The sequence below is a fragment of the Patagioenas fasciata genome, chromosome 6 (assembly GCF_037038585.1).
Source record: "Patagioenas fasciata isolate bPatFas1 chromosome 6, bPatFas1.hap1, whole genome shotgun sequence".
NCBI classification, from domain to species: Eukaryota; Metazoa; Chordata; class Aves; order Columbiformes; family Columbidae; genus Patagioenas; species Patagioenas fasciata.
In genome coordinates, this window is record NC_092525.1 from 39,134,503 (window position 1) to 39,153,528 (window position 19,026).

The 19,026-nt window shown below is 42.2% G+C and overlaps 1 protein-coding gene across 1 annotated transcript; it reads right to left on the minus strand.

Annotated features, from left to right (window-relative positions):
• Nucleotides 1-269: 269 nt before the first annotated feature.
• On the minus strand, nucleotides 270-17,985 carry PDC (phosducin). Its single transcript, XM_065842526.2, has 4 exons — nucleotides 17,867-17,985; nucleotides 3,729-3,812; nucleotides 2,221-2,381; nucleotides 270-1,521 (listed from the first exon to the last, which is right to left on the minus strand). Exons 2-4 carry the CDS (start codon nucleotides 3,787-3,789, stop codon nucleotides 994-996), a joined length of 750 nt encoding a protein of 249 aa, XP_065698598.2. The 5' UTR covers nucleotides 3,790-3,812; nucleotides 17,867-17,985; the 3' UTR covers nucleotides 270-993.
• Nucleotides 17,986-19,026: the final 1,041 nt, after the last annotated feature.

Genomic DNA, 19,026 nt, shown 5'->3' on the forward strand with positions numbered 1-19,026 from the left:
AAGAAATCGTTGAAATGTTTCTGAGGTTTCTTTCTGGTATCAGAACTGGAGGATGGGGATTTTTTTACACCTACAGAGAAAGGAGGTTTTAAAGCGGGTTTACCCTGTGTCATCTTCTCAAAAAGATTGCTAAATCGTACTTCCCAGCAGCATCCCTTTAGCAAAACTCAACACTTCGAGTTTAGTAGATGTCTAATGAGTGTTTACTAATATTCCAGATCTTTTTAAGATTAAATACTACCAATGTATCTCACACTTCTAATGGCAGGTTTGGAGAGCTGTTAAGCTTTATTCAGAGAAATTACATAAGCACAATATACTTCCTCAGTAACTCCCAGACATCTTAAAAATCACTGTTCAAAATATGGAGCAACAATGAACTGATAATGTGTCTGTGCTAGCTGTTTGGATGGCAAACTTACCAAAGCGCTGAGCTAACTTCCGTATTTTCATGAATATTGAAAGTTAAATGCAGAAGCATAAAATAATGTCCTAGATACCTAAGCCATTTAGGAATGCAAGGAATCGGGCTATTTGTCCTTAAAAGCGCCAGATGAAATCTTTTTCCTATTGAACCCAGTAGATGTGAATCTGTGGAGCCAGGACTGGCCATAACTCCAGAGCATGGAGATGGCTTTTTGTGTATGCAGAGGGATGGATCCATCCTGTTCCTGTTGGAATTCAGTTCTTCTTGTGCTTAGTGGAGACACGCATTTGCCCTCATTTTTTATTTTCCTTGCTTTCTTAAACATCACCAGTATTGTCTCCTGTTCTTATTACTTGCAGCTGGCATAGCAATAATTATGTACAGGACTGCCAGTCGTATATGTTTTAAATAAAATTCACATACTAACAGCTAAGCAATGTATACATACGTGTATCTTACAAATAAGTTAGCAAAGGCAGCCTTCTCTAAATGAGGCGGGTGTTACTGAGATTGATTTACACCACACTGAAGAGGGAAGGGAGACAGTGAGGACTACGGCTCTCTAGCTATTCAACATCTTGCTCATCCGCATTGCCGTTATCCAGTGCTGGAAGCTCCCTTTCGGGTAGGAGCCCATACTCATTTAGGAAAGACTCCACATCCCCCGCAAAGAACTCCTCATTGAATTGTTCAGAAACGCTGATGAAATTGCTCAGGAGCTCCCCACCCTTGTAGATGAGGAGAGTGGGCAGCACATCGTTGGAGAAGCGGTCGCCAGCCCCTGTGTCGGAGGCCTTGATCTTGCAGAACTTGACGGTGGCGTACTCGGCCGCCAGGCAGGTCAAGCTGTTGTTGAGAGCGTCGCAGCCCTTGATGCCGTCTTCATAAATGTGGACGATGACAGTGGTGGTTTTATGTTCTTTCTCGATGGCTTCCAGGAACTGTTCCCCATTCTGCAGCTCGCACAGATAACCGTATTTTGGCCCAAAACTCAGCCTCTGGTGCATATCCTGCATGCAGCGTTTGCGGTATTTTTGTAGGCAACTTTCATCTTCTTGCTCATCATGAATTAATTCATACTCCTGCATGCTCATCTGTGAATATTGAGACAATGTTGTATTAATAAGTGGTAACGTGTTGGTGCTGAGGCAGGAAGAGACTAAGTTGTTGTCTAAAGAACGTGGTGTGGAAAGCTTAACCAGAAGAGCCATCACTTCCCACAGTGACACTGGAAGGTCTCTTTGGGAGATCGGTGAAGATCCCATCTCAACACTTGCATGTCAACTTGACGGTATTAAAGACAGTTACCACATATGGCAAAAACTTCCAGATCTTCTAGAGTTGGTGGGAATTCTGCCAGGGACTGTAGTGGGGTCAAAGTTTAATTCCTGGGTTTTTCGGGGGTTTTGGGTCCCCCACTTTCAGAACTGGTAAGTGGTAGTGAGCAACGTTCAGGCTCAGAGCTCTACCCTGACTAGTAGGTTTTTAAACGTGTTAACATTTTTCCATTGCCTTAACCAAGGACAGAGCGCTGAGGCAGGGAAGGGAGGAAGAATGGTCAAACAATGTTGTGTGATACGTTGTTGTGAAATACACTGCTTATTTTAGTGAAGTTAGACTTTGCTTGAGAGAGGGCTGGATAGATGGTCAGGTGTGCGTTTGTTCTGCATGTATTGTGTGAGCTCTGCTAAGCTGCAAAGAAAGTGAATCTGGCAAATGCAGGATTTTCTACCTTACAATCAGTATGTTTTATACACAATCAAAATGTATTTATTTTGCTTTTCTTCTCTTACCTTACGGCAGAATCTCTCTCTGGTGTCTTTATCCTCTTTACTGAAAGATCTGTGTGGTGAAGACATTTGTCTAAGAATTTCTTTCTTGCTCAAGGATAGGGAGTCTCTATCTTCACTTTCTAGTTTAAACTTCCTCCAGTCATTGATCACACCTTTGGGCCCTAAAAGAGATGAAGTTAGATGAGAAACTGGCTGCAACAACAAGTTGTCTTAAGAAGGTTCAGCTCTTTGCTGCTTTGGGACCAATGTGTTACTTTAGCCTCCAAAGCAAATAACTTTTTCCTAACCTGGGTTACTTTGATGGTCTAGTTCCTGTCAGGATCCAGCAAAAAGATTTTGGGGAACTACATGAGCAGTTAATGAGGATGAAGATATCAAAACCTGTAAAAACTGACATACTGGCCAAAGCTGGTGTTCCGTAGGAATACGTTTGCATTTCTCTATAGAAAAGGCTAAGTAAGCAACTCTCCCTCCCATGAGAGAGATATGGTGTTTCCAGTTGCCAACACTCTGTTTTGTATCAAATTTCAACATCTTAAAGAGGTGGCTAAAGGCACCACACCCCTCGGTGGAAAGGGAACGTGACCTGATCTTTTGCAAACAAGATTCCGAAGCAAGAATAAGCCTGAACCTCTTGGCGTAACAATAACCGTACAACAGCCTGATATCTACAACTATTTGGAAGCCTAGGTGTTGATGTAGTGCCCTACATTTGGGTCCTTACAAAAATATATGTATATAATAATGTTAGTCAACAGCAGTGAGGCTGGTTGGGAAAGAACGCCAGGAGGAGTTATTACAAGAGCTACATTTATTATAGCCCAAAGCAAACGAAGCCCTCGGAGCAGAGGGAGGGAATGATTGCCGTGTCGTTACCTGTTGGTGGGGTGGGATGAAGCGATGCCTGTCTGTAGAGCTGAATGCAATGTCAATACTCATAAAAACCATGGTGATTGAGTGCTGGATTAAAAAGAGTTGCGATTCTGAGCAAGGATGCTTTTAAGGCTTTTAAATGCTATGCTGTGTTTGCCAAAAGGATTTATAAGTTCACTTTTAGCACTGAATGTTCCTTCTGTAAGAAGGAAAAAATAATTCAACCTTTATAGTGAAAGTTTATAACCTAATTCTAGCGTGCGAGTGTGGTTTTTGTTGCTGTTTTGTTTTCTTCTCTTATCCCCGGAAGGAAAAAGGCTGTTGTTCATGACTGAAGCAAGAAACCAACAAGAGCTGCCTTGGGCCACTGCTGTTGGTGGCTTCTTCAGGTGTTTTCTGCATTTGCCATTTGCTTCGGGTATAAGGAGATTGGTCCAAAGATCAGTTTGGTGTCACCTTCCATGAGGGGTGTCACTCCAAAATCCATTCTCGTTGGCTTTGGAGTTGATGTTTCTGTGCAAGTTTGTTGGCAAACCAATTGGATCGATCCGAATTATGAGCTTCCCCAGTGAACAGGGACAGTTTAGCTTATTTTTAGGAAAAAGAATAAAAAGAAAAGCAGTTAGTTTTCTTGCCTGTGTGTGTCGCTTGTCCTTCAAAATCTTCTTCGAAGCTGGTGTTGGCATTTTCTTCCATTTTGGTGGCTGGAGTAGGAGATGCTGCAAGTTTGAAAAGGAGAATGGTTAATAACAGGATAGAAAAGGGATAAACTTAGAGCAGGTACAGCACGGTGTGTAATTTGCTGCAGCTGTTAGCTATCAGTGGAGATCAAGATACACATGATAATTGTAGAGCATCTCATCGTCTCATCAAAAGCAAATAGGATATATGTCAGTCTTTTTAAAAAGACATGTGGCCAGATTCTTACAGAAACTGCCTGGGTGAGGGATTCTTTGTTATACTGTTCCTTCTCAGTCGCTGGAGAATACTGGGAACATGGTGTGAAATACTGGTTGTAACACTTGTCTGCATTGGTAACGTCTACTGAGTATTTTCTTCTTTTTTTCCTTTTTTGTTTCCTTTTAATCCCCTTTGGAATCAGGAACCTATTATTCCCCCAAGTCCTATAGGTATTTATTTTTAAGGGTTGCCTGAACTGCTCATTTTTCATACAAAAGACAGAGGCAAGTATTTGAACCTGTTGGGCAAGAGACCTCTGAACACCCTGGAGACAAACTGCTTGTACTGGTTGGGCCATGTTTGCTACAAAACAGGAAAAATTATGGGTGTTTTAAAGCAAAATCCTTTTCTTGTTCCACCTGGTCTATAAATAAGGCAACCCACGGAACGGATGGCAATGACAGGGCACTGTGATACAGCAGCACTCAAGCAAGAGCCTTTGTCTTTTATGGAATTTTTGGAGGGATAAAGAGGAACCACTGTTCTTTAGGGGCAGAGGTTTCCTTGTGTATTCCTATGGATGAGCCCAGCTGGGTGGTGCCAGAGCATCCCAAAGCAGCAGGGTTTGGGTAGAGCATCGAGGAGGAAAAAGGTACCAATTATTCACATGCATTTTTACAACACTGCTGATAGACATCTACGTAGCCCTCTGCATCAGCTCTGCCACCGCATGGTACTGAGTCTTTTCTCACATTGCACAAGTTTCCTTTTTAGTTGAAACCGGTAATTCTAATGTGATAAAGTGTCTCTGTCCACAGGAGTCTTAAGGCAGATGATTTGAGCGCTCCCATTTAGTCTGGAGCAGTTTTAGCTGTTCAGGTGCTAAGGTAAGCTCTATTGGACTTCACTGTAGATGCTGAGAGGTTTATCATGCCTTGAATGCCGTGTTTCAGAGCTGCTGGTGGGTTAGGCTGGAGTGATGTTAGTGTTGTAGCGCACATGCACAAGAGGAAATGCATCTTCATCTTCACACACCAGCATCAAGGAATAAACCAGAGTAACGACTGAGCAAGACACAAGGAATCAGATTCTGGTGTGTATTGGGACCAAAGCTAATCAGTAAATGTGAGAATAAATTACTCCACACATGTACTTGTGGCACTTAATCAAAACCTGTGGGAAGCGTTGCAAATAAGTTTGGAAGAAAAGCAGATATTGAGTTATACTCTATCAGTCTAAATTCTTTCTGTAGATAGATTGTTGTCAGCACGTGGATCCAAATTATTGGACCAATTGCCATTAAATCAGTTCTGAAATAGAAATATGAATCTTTGCCATGTCAGGGCTGGATGTGCTGGATCAAAGCCGCCTAAGTCAGACCTGTAGCTTACATGGACATCTACAAAAAGCTCTACTGCCTACTGATGTTGAGGTTTTTCTTTGTTCTGTGAGGAAAGAGAGGGTTTGATTCTCTGTGTGCTTTGCTATTTAATAGCTCATAGCCCTGAAAGGTGCTAAAAATAAAGGATATGAAACTTAAGCAGTCTGTTGCAAGCTCAAACCAGAAAACTTAGTACATTTTCGGTGAAACATTAGAGATGAGAACTGATTGCTTAACAAATGAAAAATCTCTGTAAAGTTTATGTTACTGATCTGTTGTGCCTAATAAATCTGAAAAGATTAGGTGAATCATAGCAGCACGGAAAGCTGCGGTTCACCATTCTGCAGCGTGGCATGAGCTGACGGTCCTGATGATGCGCAGGCTGGTAAGCTGCCCATGGACCTGGGAGCGGGAAACTCCTCAAACTTAATCCTGGTTCTGTGGCTGAGTCAGGCTGTGAGCCTGGAGCAAGTTATACAAACTGTTCTTCCCACTCAGGGAAGTTATAAATATTTATTGTGCTTATCTTGGTGCTGGGAGAAGCCAGGTCTTTCCCAACCTGAGGACGAGGGCAAATGAACGTGTAACTGCAAGGTGATCTGTGGGACGCTCAGTTCTAGGATGAGCTGGCTCTCCTTTCAATAAATTCAGTGGAAAAAGGTGTAAGTTACTGTGCTTAGTGTGTGGGCAATCACCAGGGCGGGAAACTCTTCCACATCCTTGTGAAGGGTTTAGATGAGGTGTTTTTGTTGCTGGTGGGGTTTTTTTGGGGGTGGTGGTCTTTTATACGCTGGGCATGTGGCATTTTCCAAATTAAAATGAAGGTTCCTGGTATTTGGAGAAGTGTGGGTGCTACCAGCTCTGGAGCACACTGTGCAAGTACCTCCATGAGGAAATGTCCATGCATAGTGCTGGGACAGGAAAGCAAATAGTCCAACAGAGTAGGTGGTAATGACCCCTCACCGGATGTCTCGGGTCCAAAGTTGCCACCTCCCTGGCTTTACAGGGGGGTTAAATCTGGTGTGCCCAGCGGTGGGGACAGCTAGAGCCATCCTCTGCAGGAGACAGGAGCCACACACCACAGCACCCAGCTGAAGGTGGGTCCTACTTAGAATTAGTTTAACATCTTTGTAAGTGATGTGAATGGTGAGATCAAGCGTACCCTGCTGAAATCTGCCAATGACACAACACTGAGTGGAGAAGAGTGGGCTAGCATGAACCTTATGAAGTTCAACAAGGACAAGTGTAAGGTGTTGCACCTGGGAAAACATAATCCAGAGTACAGCGCAGGCTGGGTTGTACCCAACTGGGGAGCAGCTCGGTGGGGAGGAACTTGAGGGCACGGTAGGACAACCAGCTCCATCTGAGTGATCAGTGGCTGCTGCTGCGGCAAAGAAGGACAACAGGACGCTGGGCTGCATCACCAAGGGCATCACCAGCAGAGACAAAGTCGTCATCCCGCTCTGCTCAGTGATGGCCAGGCCACACCTGGAATCCTGTGCTCACTTTCGGTCCCTGCTGCACAAACCAGCTGTGGATGGGCTGGAGAGGGGCCAGAGAAGGGCCACAAAGATGATCCAGGGACTGGGCAGCTGCCATGGGAGGAAAGGCTGAGACACCCGGGCTGGTTGAGCCTGGAGAAAAGGAAGACAAGGGGCGATGGGTACAAGTTACTCCTGAGGTGATTCCAATTGGACACAAGGGAAGTTTTTCCCGGTGAGAACAATCAGCCATTGGAATCATCTTCCCAGGGAAGTGGTGGGTTCTGCAACACTGGACACTTTAAGATTCAGGTGTGCTGGGCCAGCTTGTCTAGACCGGGCTTGTGCCAAGAAAGGTTGGACCAGATGGTCCTTGTCCTCTCTACCAACCTGGGATTCCGTAGTTCAATGATAATTAGTTGGCTGACGGTACTGTCTTTTAGAAGTTTGTTAACGCCATCTGTTAACACAACCTCCTCAAGCCTGAGTCAGGCAAAGAGCACCATGGAGCGCAGAGGTCAGAGGTAGCACTTAGCAATGCAGGATGGTGTCCAGCGATGGTAACGTGATAATAAATGTCATCACAAAAGCCATTTGTGTCCCTTAGTACCCGACAGAACTTCCAGGACACCAGCTGCATTGCTACTGCTGGCAAGTCAGTGTGATGTGTCAGATCAACTGCAACCTTTGCGGGGCAAAAATTTGCTGATTTAGAAGATATACTGCATTTTCATTACCTTTTGTCATTGCTTTTGACAACTGGAAGTGTCTCCCGACATTTTTATTTGAAATGTGCAAATGAGGAGAAAAAAATTTCCTTATCAGGTCTGCAGATCATCAATGCCATTTAATTTCTGTGAGCTTTGGGTCTGTTTTAGCCCAAGAAGAGCCATTCCTATTACTGATGCTCATCCTTCTGTTGTCATTAAACCAGACGGGCCAGCCTTACCACAGGGTAGAGATGGCCATGTAATAAAGTGTTTCCTTTTTATGCAATATGAAACAATGCTTTCTACTTAGTAACAAGTATTTTGTGCCTTTAGCCTTCACAAAGTGTTCTGTGTACCCAAAATTACCTTTTATTTTTCCAACTGTTCTATCCATATTGAATTTCTGAGGTAGCTCAGGAAGGAAGCACAGTGCCTGTGTGTTTGTAGTGAAGACTTATTTACTCTTTGTGATATATTGCAGCTGTAAATACAAAAATAGTGTCTTCTAGTGGTAAATTATAGTTACAGAAGAGAGGGAAATTACCCAAAAAAATCTCTAAACAGACTGTAAAAGGCAAGATGCATTCTGTCAAGGACAAAGCCAATAAATAAAACTTGCTTTTTTAGTGACTACTCCAATAAGTAAACATGCAAAATATTTTTCTCAAAATATAAACATGCTCTAGGCCCAATTTTCCTGCTTTCCATACATGCAAATCCCACCGAAAATGCCGTTCTGTGTGTGCCAATCACCAGTGATTGCTGGGACATTGCCTGGGAACTGGGAAGGTTGAATGGTTGAACGTGGATTTGCATGATTTGCATGGTTGGGACACGTGTGCTTCAGACCTGGCCACGGTCTGCTTCGTAGCTACTAAACAAAATGTTCTATTCCAACAAACTGTTCACTTTGCATGTTCTGTATGCCATGTAGTTTGTGCTGTTAATCAAAATGCATGTGTGCTGAGTGAGAGACTGGGCAGGGGGTCGGAGCACATCAGTGTCACAGGAACGAAGTGCTTCTCAGCTGGTCCCTTTAATTCAAAAATAAAAGGGGGGCAAAAAAAGCACAAGAGCACTATATATCCTGGATCATGCCTGCATTTGGATTTGCAAGACGCATTAGCATCATTACATCAGCAAAGTCAATGTCAGAGGTCAGGATTTCAGAGCCAAGAGCCCTCAGCACCTTTAGTGATCCGCTCCCGACAATGACCGTCAGGCACCCAACCAGAGAAGTGCTGCTGGAAACCACCGAGTACCCCCAGCTGCCTTTGCAGCCAGAAACCGTCAGGTCCCTCATGTTAGGGTGGGTAAATACAGATTGAAGAACCAGCTTTCAGAGCCGCCAACCTCTGCCTTGACCACCCGCACTGACCTTGTGTTACCAGACGTGCAAAAACAAGCTTCTATGGATAAACGGATATTTCCTGGGCTTACCTAGAGGAAAAACATGGTGTAACGTGTAGTGATTAAATCACTGTATTTGGGGAAAATACATTATTTCAAAACACTGCAACTTTGCTTAAAGAAGACACCATACAATAGGAAGAAAACCTAACCCAGGATGGGCTGACATAGGAAGGTCACTGAGACTGCTGGATCGGATTATTCGCTCCATCCGCTTTAGGAGGGTTACGCTGTTCTTTATTCATGAGATAGAAACACTTTAAATAGATGCAGTTCAAAGTTTAATTTCTCCTTCAGGCTTTCCCAATTAGGAAATTCCCTATGTGACTGCCCCAGGCTACAGCACTGTGTTAGGTTAAAAAGCATAGGATTAAAAAAAATATCCCTTTCTCCTTTTTGTTTTTTTTTAGTCTTTCCAAATTTGGTGTATAGTTATGCACCAGAAATTCTTCATCTTGTATGGATTGCACATTTATTTCTAGATTTCACTCTGAAATGGGCAATTAGCTCAACATCTTTCACATCAATCAGATTCACTTCTACTGCAGGACCCCCATGTTTTGTATGGAAGGGCAGAATGCAGATCTTTTCAAACAGGACTTGTTTTATTACTGCAGAAAAAATATTAGCTGACACTAATAATGTCAAATTCAATTATCATTAACCAAATTTTCTAATTTGAAGAAGCTTAATTTTGTATTTTAAGTGGTGAATGTCTTTTGAAACTCAGGATTTGAATTTGTGGATCGCATTGCCTATTTGTTGGCGCAATTCCGTAGTTGCTATTACTTTTAAAATTCTCTCAGGAAACCCCTTATTCATTTATATTATTGAAAAAAAAACCCTTGGCTATATCCATGGGGGTGGCAGAGGAGGGTGCTTGATGGTGAGAATGTGTCTATTTGAACCCAAAGCAGAACGACCAGGTTTTCAAATGCAACTATTTAAGGACACGAACCTCAATCCGTGTTTAACCTCAATGCCCGGCCAGATTTGCCAGATGGACTGAGCATTTCACCACGGAACTCTGAAAGTCAGGACAGAGTTTTCAGTTGATGTCTAAGTACATATTTAACATCCAAACTCTAAATAAACATCTCTCTGCCTGCTAGAATTGACATGTCCTTCAGAGTTTGGTTGCAGTTTATTGCTGTAATTAGCAAAGGCATGATGAATGGCAGAAGCCTAGGGGAGAGATTTTATGTATTTTTTTTTTCCCAAACTCAGCAGATGTTTGGCAGTTCGTATAATCCCTATATTTGTCAAAAATCACATATGTCAGAGCTGTAACTCCAGCAGTGACTGGAGGCAGACATTTGGAGACGTCGATGGCCAGCGTTTGCTGGAAAAGGGAAGAAATTTCAATTTGTTGTGAGGTGAATTAAAGATTTAGAAGTAGCTGTACCCTGTAGGGACTTTGAACAGACACCTACTTCTCCTTCCCATCAACAAAAAAATAAAGGGTGCCTGGAGGGAAGGGTTGGGAGGAATGAAGCCTTGGGAAATTGGGAGAACACGCACGGTCTGTTTTGGGCAGGGCTTGACTGAAAATGCCTCCTAAGGCTCTGGATATGCAAAAGATTGCCCACGGAAAACACTTAGCAAAATAGCTTTGGCTCAGAAATTCCAATATTTCATTTTGGTGGGGGTTGTTTGTTTGGTTTTTTCTTAGCTTGGTTGCAGTTTTTTTTTTTACAAATATGTATTTATAACTGTAGAAGTAAATGGGCAGAAATTCTTGCTTTTGCTTTCTTCATATCTATGCATTGTAATCTACAAAAGGCAGGCTTGACCTAGCCACCAGGCTCCCTATAAATGCAGGATCTACCTAAGCTGTCTTTCTCTTAAATTTGAGAGAATTAAGCAATTAAAACACCAAAAAGTTGTTCATAATAGCTTTCAAATTAATGTATTCTTCATTCCTGGCTTTCTCTGAGCATTAACAAGCATCCTCTGAGATGTACGAAGGATTTTTTTGCTGTTTTCCCGCCATTTGAAAAGTTACATCATCTTCCGATCCCATCATTTGAAAAGTTATATTACGTTCCAGCTCTGTCGCTGTTAACACTGAATTAGCGCCTTTCTCTGCAGCGGGACCTGCTCACCCCTTGGATGGAGCTTTGGGCAAGCTGGGCCAGTAGCTCTCGACAGGGTGTATTTATTAACTTCTTGGGGCTTTAATTAGATTAACATAGGTATTGTGGAGATGATTCAAGAGTAAAGTCAGAGCAGACCAAGCAAGACATACTTAATTACACTAACACAATAGCTACATCTGCACTACTGGATGCAAACTTGTCTCCCTTTATAGAGCAGAGAGTGAAACTTGCTAGTTGCAGGAATAATTTCCATATTTGTGTGAAATGAGAAGATCCCCATGTAAAAGTGGTAAAAAGGCAGCATAGATGCTGTCAGGAGGATGCTGGCGATCTTGAGTCGGGTTAGTATATCCAAAATAGAAGAAAACAGAATTCCTCTGTTGAACTGTAAAGCTGCGGACAGCTGGATATGTTACAACAGAATGTTGTTTTTCTTTTTTTTCATTTGACCATTTACCAAAGATTACAGTAACTGTTTATAAAGTAATTAATCAAATGGTGCACGTCCAAGTCCCATTCAGCCAGCTGCAACTTTACAGTACGCAGGGCTGCCTGCCATCCTTGCTTGTAATATGAGAAATAATGTTGTCTCTGCTGTATATGATCCTGGCATCCCCGTGAAACTACAAGTAAAAGCGACAGTAGGAGTGTATTCCCTGTGTTAAATCGGAAGATGAAAGGCCAAGCGGACAATATTGTGCGGCCACAGAGAGCCCTGCAGAGCTGAACTCCCGCAGCGGGTACGGCAGGGCCGTGGCTTCACGATTTACCCCTTTCCTCTGGTGATACCCTTGGTGTCGCTCCAGAGGCTTCATGTTTCCTTTTGGATCCTGCGATAGACTCTTAATTATACATGGTGAAGACTCACCAGCTAAATTCCAAACAGCTTCACGTGTGGCTTGTAAAATGGCATGAAATTAGAATGTTTTTGCTTCCTTTGCAGACCAGAACGGAGCAAGCTGGGGCTGCGGTTATGCAGCAACTAAGGCATTTGCACAAGCTTCCCTGAATGTGTAAATAAATGTTACAATCTGTAGAAAATTGCCGATGGCTGAAAACACGTACTTTTCCTATCCTGTTCCAGAGCACGGCTTAGATAAACAGCACACTAGATCCTTTCCCTGTGACTTGCTTTTATTTATGCAGAAACTGGAACACACATTCTGGGCCAGTTTTTCTGTGCAGCATTAGTTGTTTCTAAGACTCCTTCACAGAGATTGCCATGGCTGTATCCTGAATTAATTCCAAATATTCCCCCGTGGTCAGGCTACAGTTGTATCACCCCGTAAGAAGCCACAGATACAGTTGTATCACCCCATAAGAAGAAGACGGCTGCAGCCATGTAACAGTGATATTTTCTTGAAGGCTTCTAGCATTCATCTGAGCAGAAAAAAAGAGCATCAGCAGAAAAGGGCTTGTTATAACAAGCAACACGAGATATCAGGGAGCTTGTTTGCTTAGCGGGCAAAAAGAAGTGAAAGGGGAAAAGGAGAATGAAGGGAACATAATGATCTTATCGGAAAAGATCTTACCGATCCATTTCATTTGCTTTGTATGTGCGCACCAATACAGCGCTCTGACACCAATCTACCTCCTAGGGACAGAATTTGGAGCAAAGGCCGAGGGAAGCATCACTGTCACCTGCACGATGTGACAATGCCATGTAAAACCCAAGAAATAACAGCAGCGCAGGTTCTGCGGTCCTAGGTACGGGCAAAGATCTCTGAATCCCTTTGGGTCTGCAGTGCTAATCAAGAGGAGAAACGGAAAATATGCTCAACGATGCAAGCTTCTAGTGAATAAAATAGGAAATGGGTGGTACGTGTCTGAACGCGATGTTCCTCGTGTTGTAGGAAGCTAGGAAGCTGCTGCAGGATTTAGGTGCCTTCTGCAAAGCGTCAGGGCAGCCCCGTCTCGTTGCTGTCATGGCTGACGTGATAAGATAAACCAGGTCCTCTCCTCCCGTGTTTGCAGCAGCTGGCCATGGGATCAAGAGAAGGAAGTACAAGAGATACTGAAGATGTTTTGGTGGGTTTTCTCCTTCCTCTGGGTTTATTTACGCAGCAGAGCACAACGTTTGGTTGAACCCGAGCCGCTGCACGGACCTGAGTGCAGCTGCAGAACTGGCTGCAGCAGCCATGGAAGGGGATGGAGCAGCAGCCATGAACACTGTGCCGATTTTAGAAAAGCAGAGGAATTCTGTGAGCGTTAGAAGTAATTAAATGTGATTTTTCTAGGATTTTCTTTTCTAATTATTTTGGTGGGTGTGTGTGGCTTAAAGGGGCCCTATTTGTGAATTCTTCAGTGTTAAAAAAGTAGATGTGAATGCATGTGAGAGCACTCGCTGTCCCTTTGGGAGAGTTACACTCAGATACAAAACCAGAGAGCATCATAAATCAGAGGAAAAACATGCTATTTCAGATGAGCATGATGTCACTGATTTGGATTTACATGATAAATGGCTGTTACAGCATTAACTGTCCCAACAGAACAGTTGAAATGTGAATCAGTTTGCAAGAGCCTCATTTATTGATGTGTTCCAACAAGCACTGCAAAGAAAATCAAATTATAATTCACTTAACCATTTAACAGTCAATAAACCCTAGGATGGTCTGTATGACAGCAAGTCTGTATTAATACCTGTATTATAAAATTGTAGGAGAGTCTTGGATGATGCATCAATATTCATACTAAACAGAAGAGTATAATAATATTGTAAAACCCTAAAATGTCTGTTAATGTATTTTAAATAAATAGACAATTTCTAAAACAATTTTAAAGTCATCTAAATAAGCTCTGAATAAATACATTCCATTGTTTTATTTACCATAGGTTGTGGATTCCTAACAACTTGGTTCAGTGGCTTGAAGCCATTTTTTGGGTGAAGTACAGAACTCAACTAGCATGGAGAACGGAAACAAAAACTGGGAGAGATGGTCTCCTGAGAAGAAAAGAGCACCTGGAAGTCCTCAGAGTCTGTATTTCAACCTCAGACACGCAATGGCTGGTGTGTTTCCTCATCCGATGTAGACTTCTCCTGACTCTTCCTGAGGGTCTCCTTAATTCTGCTTGGCTTAAGACTTAGCGAGGTTATTCTTAGCTAGGCTGTATTTTCAGTATTTATTTTATTATTTATTATTTTTACCACTTTAAGGATAGACAACGTGTGGTTGTCTTTGGGTACCGCTGAAGGCAGCTATTTTAATACGATTCCAGCAATTGTGAAGAATAGGACTCAGCACCCCAATTATTTTATTTGACACTTTGTGTAGAGTTCTCATCAACACTGAAACAATTAAAAATAAAAAACCAGGGAGTTTTTATTAAGAAGGACTTTGGTTAGATGTTTTCACCTGCAAGACCAACCAAATCTGCCCCCCAGCCTGGCCGAGTTTCAGCTGAAATCACTGCTGTAGGTACAGCTCACAGATCCCTTATTGGGAAATGAGTGGTAATTTGGGCATTTCTTGGAGGAACTTTGACCATGGGAGTTTCATAATGCAGCAGGTACTTTGCTCAGAGCAGCTGGGATGGCCCACTAAAGCCTGGCTTAGCTCACTCTGCAGGAATCATTCTTCCTACAGCGTCACAATCCCTTCCTCTGATTGAACGCAGTCAGAAAAAAATCACTGCGACTTCTTGCATTTTCCTTTTTTCTATTATCTCTGGCTGTTAGAGTGGAAAGGGTTCTGGGTCATCAAACACCATTTCTTGTTTTGGCAGGCAAATATATGGAGCTATTTTTCAGGCTTATCATACTTTCCTGTACTACTTGTTGCCCTCGTCTTGCGTGTCTGTCCAAATTGAAAATGCCAGTGAAAATGTTTCATTTCAGCTTAAAAAAATAAGAATAATACAAGAGGCAATATGAATCCACAAAGTCTTTCACTTGAAAGAGTTGGAAGGGATTTTTTTGTTTCGTTTTGATTTTGATCCTTTTAACCAGAAAGTGTTATTCCCCTAATTTTGACCAACCCTTCTCATACCCATCAGTGGGCAGACCCTGCTTTTCTCTTTCATTTTATGTTTTTCCACTCATAGCTCTTTGATATCTTCCTTCCAGCAAGCAGCAGGATAGGAATTGCTCTGTACAGGTAGACTGATTGGGGAAATTCCTCTACAGCTTTCACTTGAACTCCGCAGGCATTGAATGTTAAAGGCAAGAACTGAGGTGTATGCCCATTGCAATATAGTGGAGTTTCACAGCATTTTCCAGGTTACATTTAAATCAGTGAGAAACATTTCACTGTATTGGGACTCAGGCTAAATCCTTGTGCTCATACAAGGAATTAAGAGTTGAGGTTATAATTCAGTCTAACTCTGGTTATCCATATGACTTAAAATGAAGATTATGACCTGGTTTAAGATAGGATAGCACTGAAAGCTGGTTACTGGCCTCTCCAGCTGAGCTCCCTGTGTTTTTTGCCATATTAAACATAACAAATCACGAAGGCAACTTGGTTTTTCTTTCCTCTCCTTGCTCACCAGTGTCTAAGCAGAGAGCTGTACAGGGTCTGCAGGGTTTTCTGTCCACAGTGGTTTGTGGACTATGGGTTTGTTATTCTGCTTTTATACCACTAGACATCTGAAAGTGATCTAAGAAGACAATAGGTCTAACAGACAGGGTGGGAATTTAAGGGTGATGTAGACTTTTCATAAATCCTTGTGTCTTCTGCTTTTAAAACTACTCTGGGGTTGCACAGCAGAAGCGAGAACTGCAGCCTCCTGTAACTGCAGTGAGTTGCACAACTGAGCTGACTAATCCCTGTAATCCAGTCTAGTGCAATAATTATTGAAAGTTATTTCCCCATTGAGGTGGGGCTACTGTTTGTATCAGCCAGGCCCTTCTTCCCTTTTTGCTGAACTGCTGCTCTCTTTGATTATTTTTTCCTTCTTTTTCTTTTTCTTAAAGGGCTGGAAAGGGGTACGAATGTCCTTTAATAATGTAATTCACTCAGGAAAAAACTTTGAACAGATGAGAGTATTTTGAAGATGTAAAATACCTGTAGGGTTTTTGCACTTCGTGCATGAGGAATAAGAGAACCCTGTGATGCCTTTAAGATCCATTGCTGCTAGTGATCCCTTTATCACTGAAAACTAGTAGTTGCATATACTGGCTTACAGCGATCATCTTCAGTTATGCGATTTGCTCTCAATTTGTATTATTTTGATTACTATCTTTCATTACCTAATGCATTTCCCCACGATTTTAGCCGTGCTGTAATTAGAATTGCTAGGATTAGACATTAATATTTATAACAGAGATCAGCTTAAAGTCTCCTATCCCCTTCTGAAATAGGATGAAGTATTCACATATAATTCTCACAATCTGGTATATATACCAGCTGCAGAAGAGTAACTTTATGTTCAAACTGTTACTTCCTGCCAAAAACATTTCAAGTACTTGCAGGAAACTTGTAAAGCCGTTGATTGCAAATATCATATAGTTTGCGTAAGCAAGTTGGAAGCAAATGTAATTTTGCCCTGGGGTTTCTTGACCATCTGGACCTGTACAATTCACAACATGCTCATTTTCTGGGGATCTCAGCTGTAGAAAGCAATCTCTCAGTATCAAAAAATGGGGGGGATAGTGAGCTGTTATATACACTAAGTTTTCTTCACTTGCTCGTTATGGTTGGTTTTGAGGGATTGGCATATATATCTACACATACATATACATATAGAATATACATATCTATCTCTCTCTATATATATAAAGATGGCTGTTGTTATGCCCACTACCAAATCCAAATCTGATTACAAATAACTAAGGCTTGCCACTGAGAACAGCAAAATACTGACAGGTAAGTGAAGCATCTCCACCAAACCGTGGACTTGATGATTTGTTCCACTGCTGTTGGGGGCAGATTGCCCTCAGAGCAGGGACATTTCCTTCATCTTTTCATGTAACGCATCATTTATACCTTTAGTGACATACTTGCAACCTGCGTAGAATTAATGCTGTCACACCAGCTGCGTAGTGAAATTTCTTGTCCTGTGCATTTGCTATTCTTCCATGCCAATATTTATACTTCAAACAACATTCTTTTGCAAGAAAACAATTCTGAGCCTGAAATTAGATAGGATTTATTCTAAAGGTAGGATTTAGAGTTTCTTGGAGGCTCTGAAAACAAAGTGACAGAAGGTTTTCTGGGCCTTATCCCAGCCATTTGAGCCCTTCGCTCACCCTTCACCAATGTGCTGAACTCCACCCCACCCCAAAACAGATGGTGTGTTTATATTCTCTTGTAGATTCTTATATACAGCTAGGTTACGAAATCCCATTTTGAATTAAATCAATGACAAAATCAAATAAAGAGAGATAGGACACCATGCAAAGAATCTAAAAGCTCTGTTAAATTAGACATAGGTGTCACTTCTGAGAGACCGGGCAGGCACCAGGACTGCTCAGGGGTCAGATTTCTAATATATTTCCTCTTCCCCCAAATGAGTCCATCTGGAGTGAAGCACCGCTTACTGTCCACGCTAGAGCAAAACCTGTGATTATTTAAAGAATGAATAACGATAGCTCTTGTAGCTTGTTATTCTCAGCTTAATCAAAACTGCCTGCCAAGTTTGTAACTGGAAATCTGGCATTAGATTTTATCTCAACAGCTACGTGTCAGCCTGATGCCAAAGGTGAGGTTCTACTGAGAGACCGTATCAGTTAAGTTTATCTATTAGAATACACCGCTAATAAATTTTAGCAGCTGTGGCTGTCTTCAAAACACCGCATTTCGTTCCCCTACTGCAGTAAAACTGGAAAGGCAATCGACATACAAATCACTCTACCTGAGAGGCTCAGTTGCTCAGCTCCACTTTTTCCAAGCGCTGCCAAGTGTCCTTGGTGGTGTCCAGGAGAGGAGCTGGATTACAAGTGACCACAGATAGACCCGGTCTCAGATTTACATCTCGGTGTAATGATGAGCCTTGCAGAAATAGCCCTGGACTGGTAATAGGATTATGATAAGGGAATTAGAAAATTCTGTTCATTAGTTTGAGCCAATGGAGTTGCAGGCTGGATGGAGGTTTAAAGGATTTAGTGCATAGATATAATTGGGAAGGGAGAAAAACAAGTGACGCTGAAGAAGAGATACAGATGGCACCGCGGTATTGCAGAGCAAGGTGTATTAAAAATGCTGAAGATACAAGGATGGATATAAGCATGGTATAAGAACCTGTTACTGCACGTAGGAAAGCTACGCACACAACCCTGATGGCTTTTTAAATATTTCTCATTAATTTAAAGAATTAAATACTACACAGTGCAAATGAGAAAAAGGAAAGAAAGAATTTTATTAATATTTCTTTTGGGTTTCTTCCTCTCTACTCGGACCCTGAATTAGCTGGTGGGTTTATCCCACTGTAAATTTCATAATGTCTGCTGGGATAAAGCTAATCCAAAAAATTCATGTGAACTGCATTCCTTTTATTCCATGGTTCGGTCCACCATTAGCTTCCAGCTCATTCAAAGTGCTTATGTAGCAGTAGTGGATGTAGTTTTGATAGTTTATTGTCACACCAAAATGAGCAGATTTGACCCAGTTAAAAAACCCAAAACATTATATAGAGGGAGAAAATGCTACATGAGGGTAATTGTCCCAAGCGTATAGTGAGACTTGCAGGGGACCAAGAGCTTTTGGAACCTGGTTCTGAGGGGGCTGCTGGAGTGGCTCTCCGATAATTTGGGTTAACCAAGGTTTGATGTGATTTGTGACTAACTTTAGTGATAAAGCAATGACTGGTCAACCACCAGTCCTGCTTTTGTCACCCAGCAGCGACCCTTGAGAAAGCTGAAAGCCCAGTCCTGGGCACCCGCTCTACCTGACCCTGCCCGAGGAGCCTCCAACCTCAGATCATCAATTATTCAGCTCGTTAACACTGTGGCAGCTCCTTAAGGATCAGTTGCAAATTCTTGAAAAATGGGGTCGCTGTTTCCTTAGAAATAAGAT

Bases quoted from the DNA above. Each gene is read 5' to 3' on its own strand.
- PDC (XM_065842526.2), bottom strand. From the start codon at position 3,789: ATGGAAGAAAATGCCAACACCAGCTTCGAAGAAGATTTTGAAGGACAA. The intron at 2,382-3,728 runs GCAAGAAAACTA...CATCTCTTTTAG, and splicing joins AGGACAAGCGACACACACAG to GGCCCAAAGGTGTGATCAAT. The intron at 1,522-2,220 runs GTAAGAGAAGAA...CAATATTCACAG, and splicing joins GAGAGAGATTCTGCCGTAAG to ATGAGCATGCAGGAGTATGA.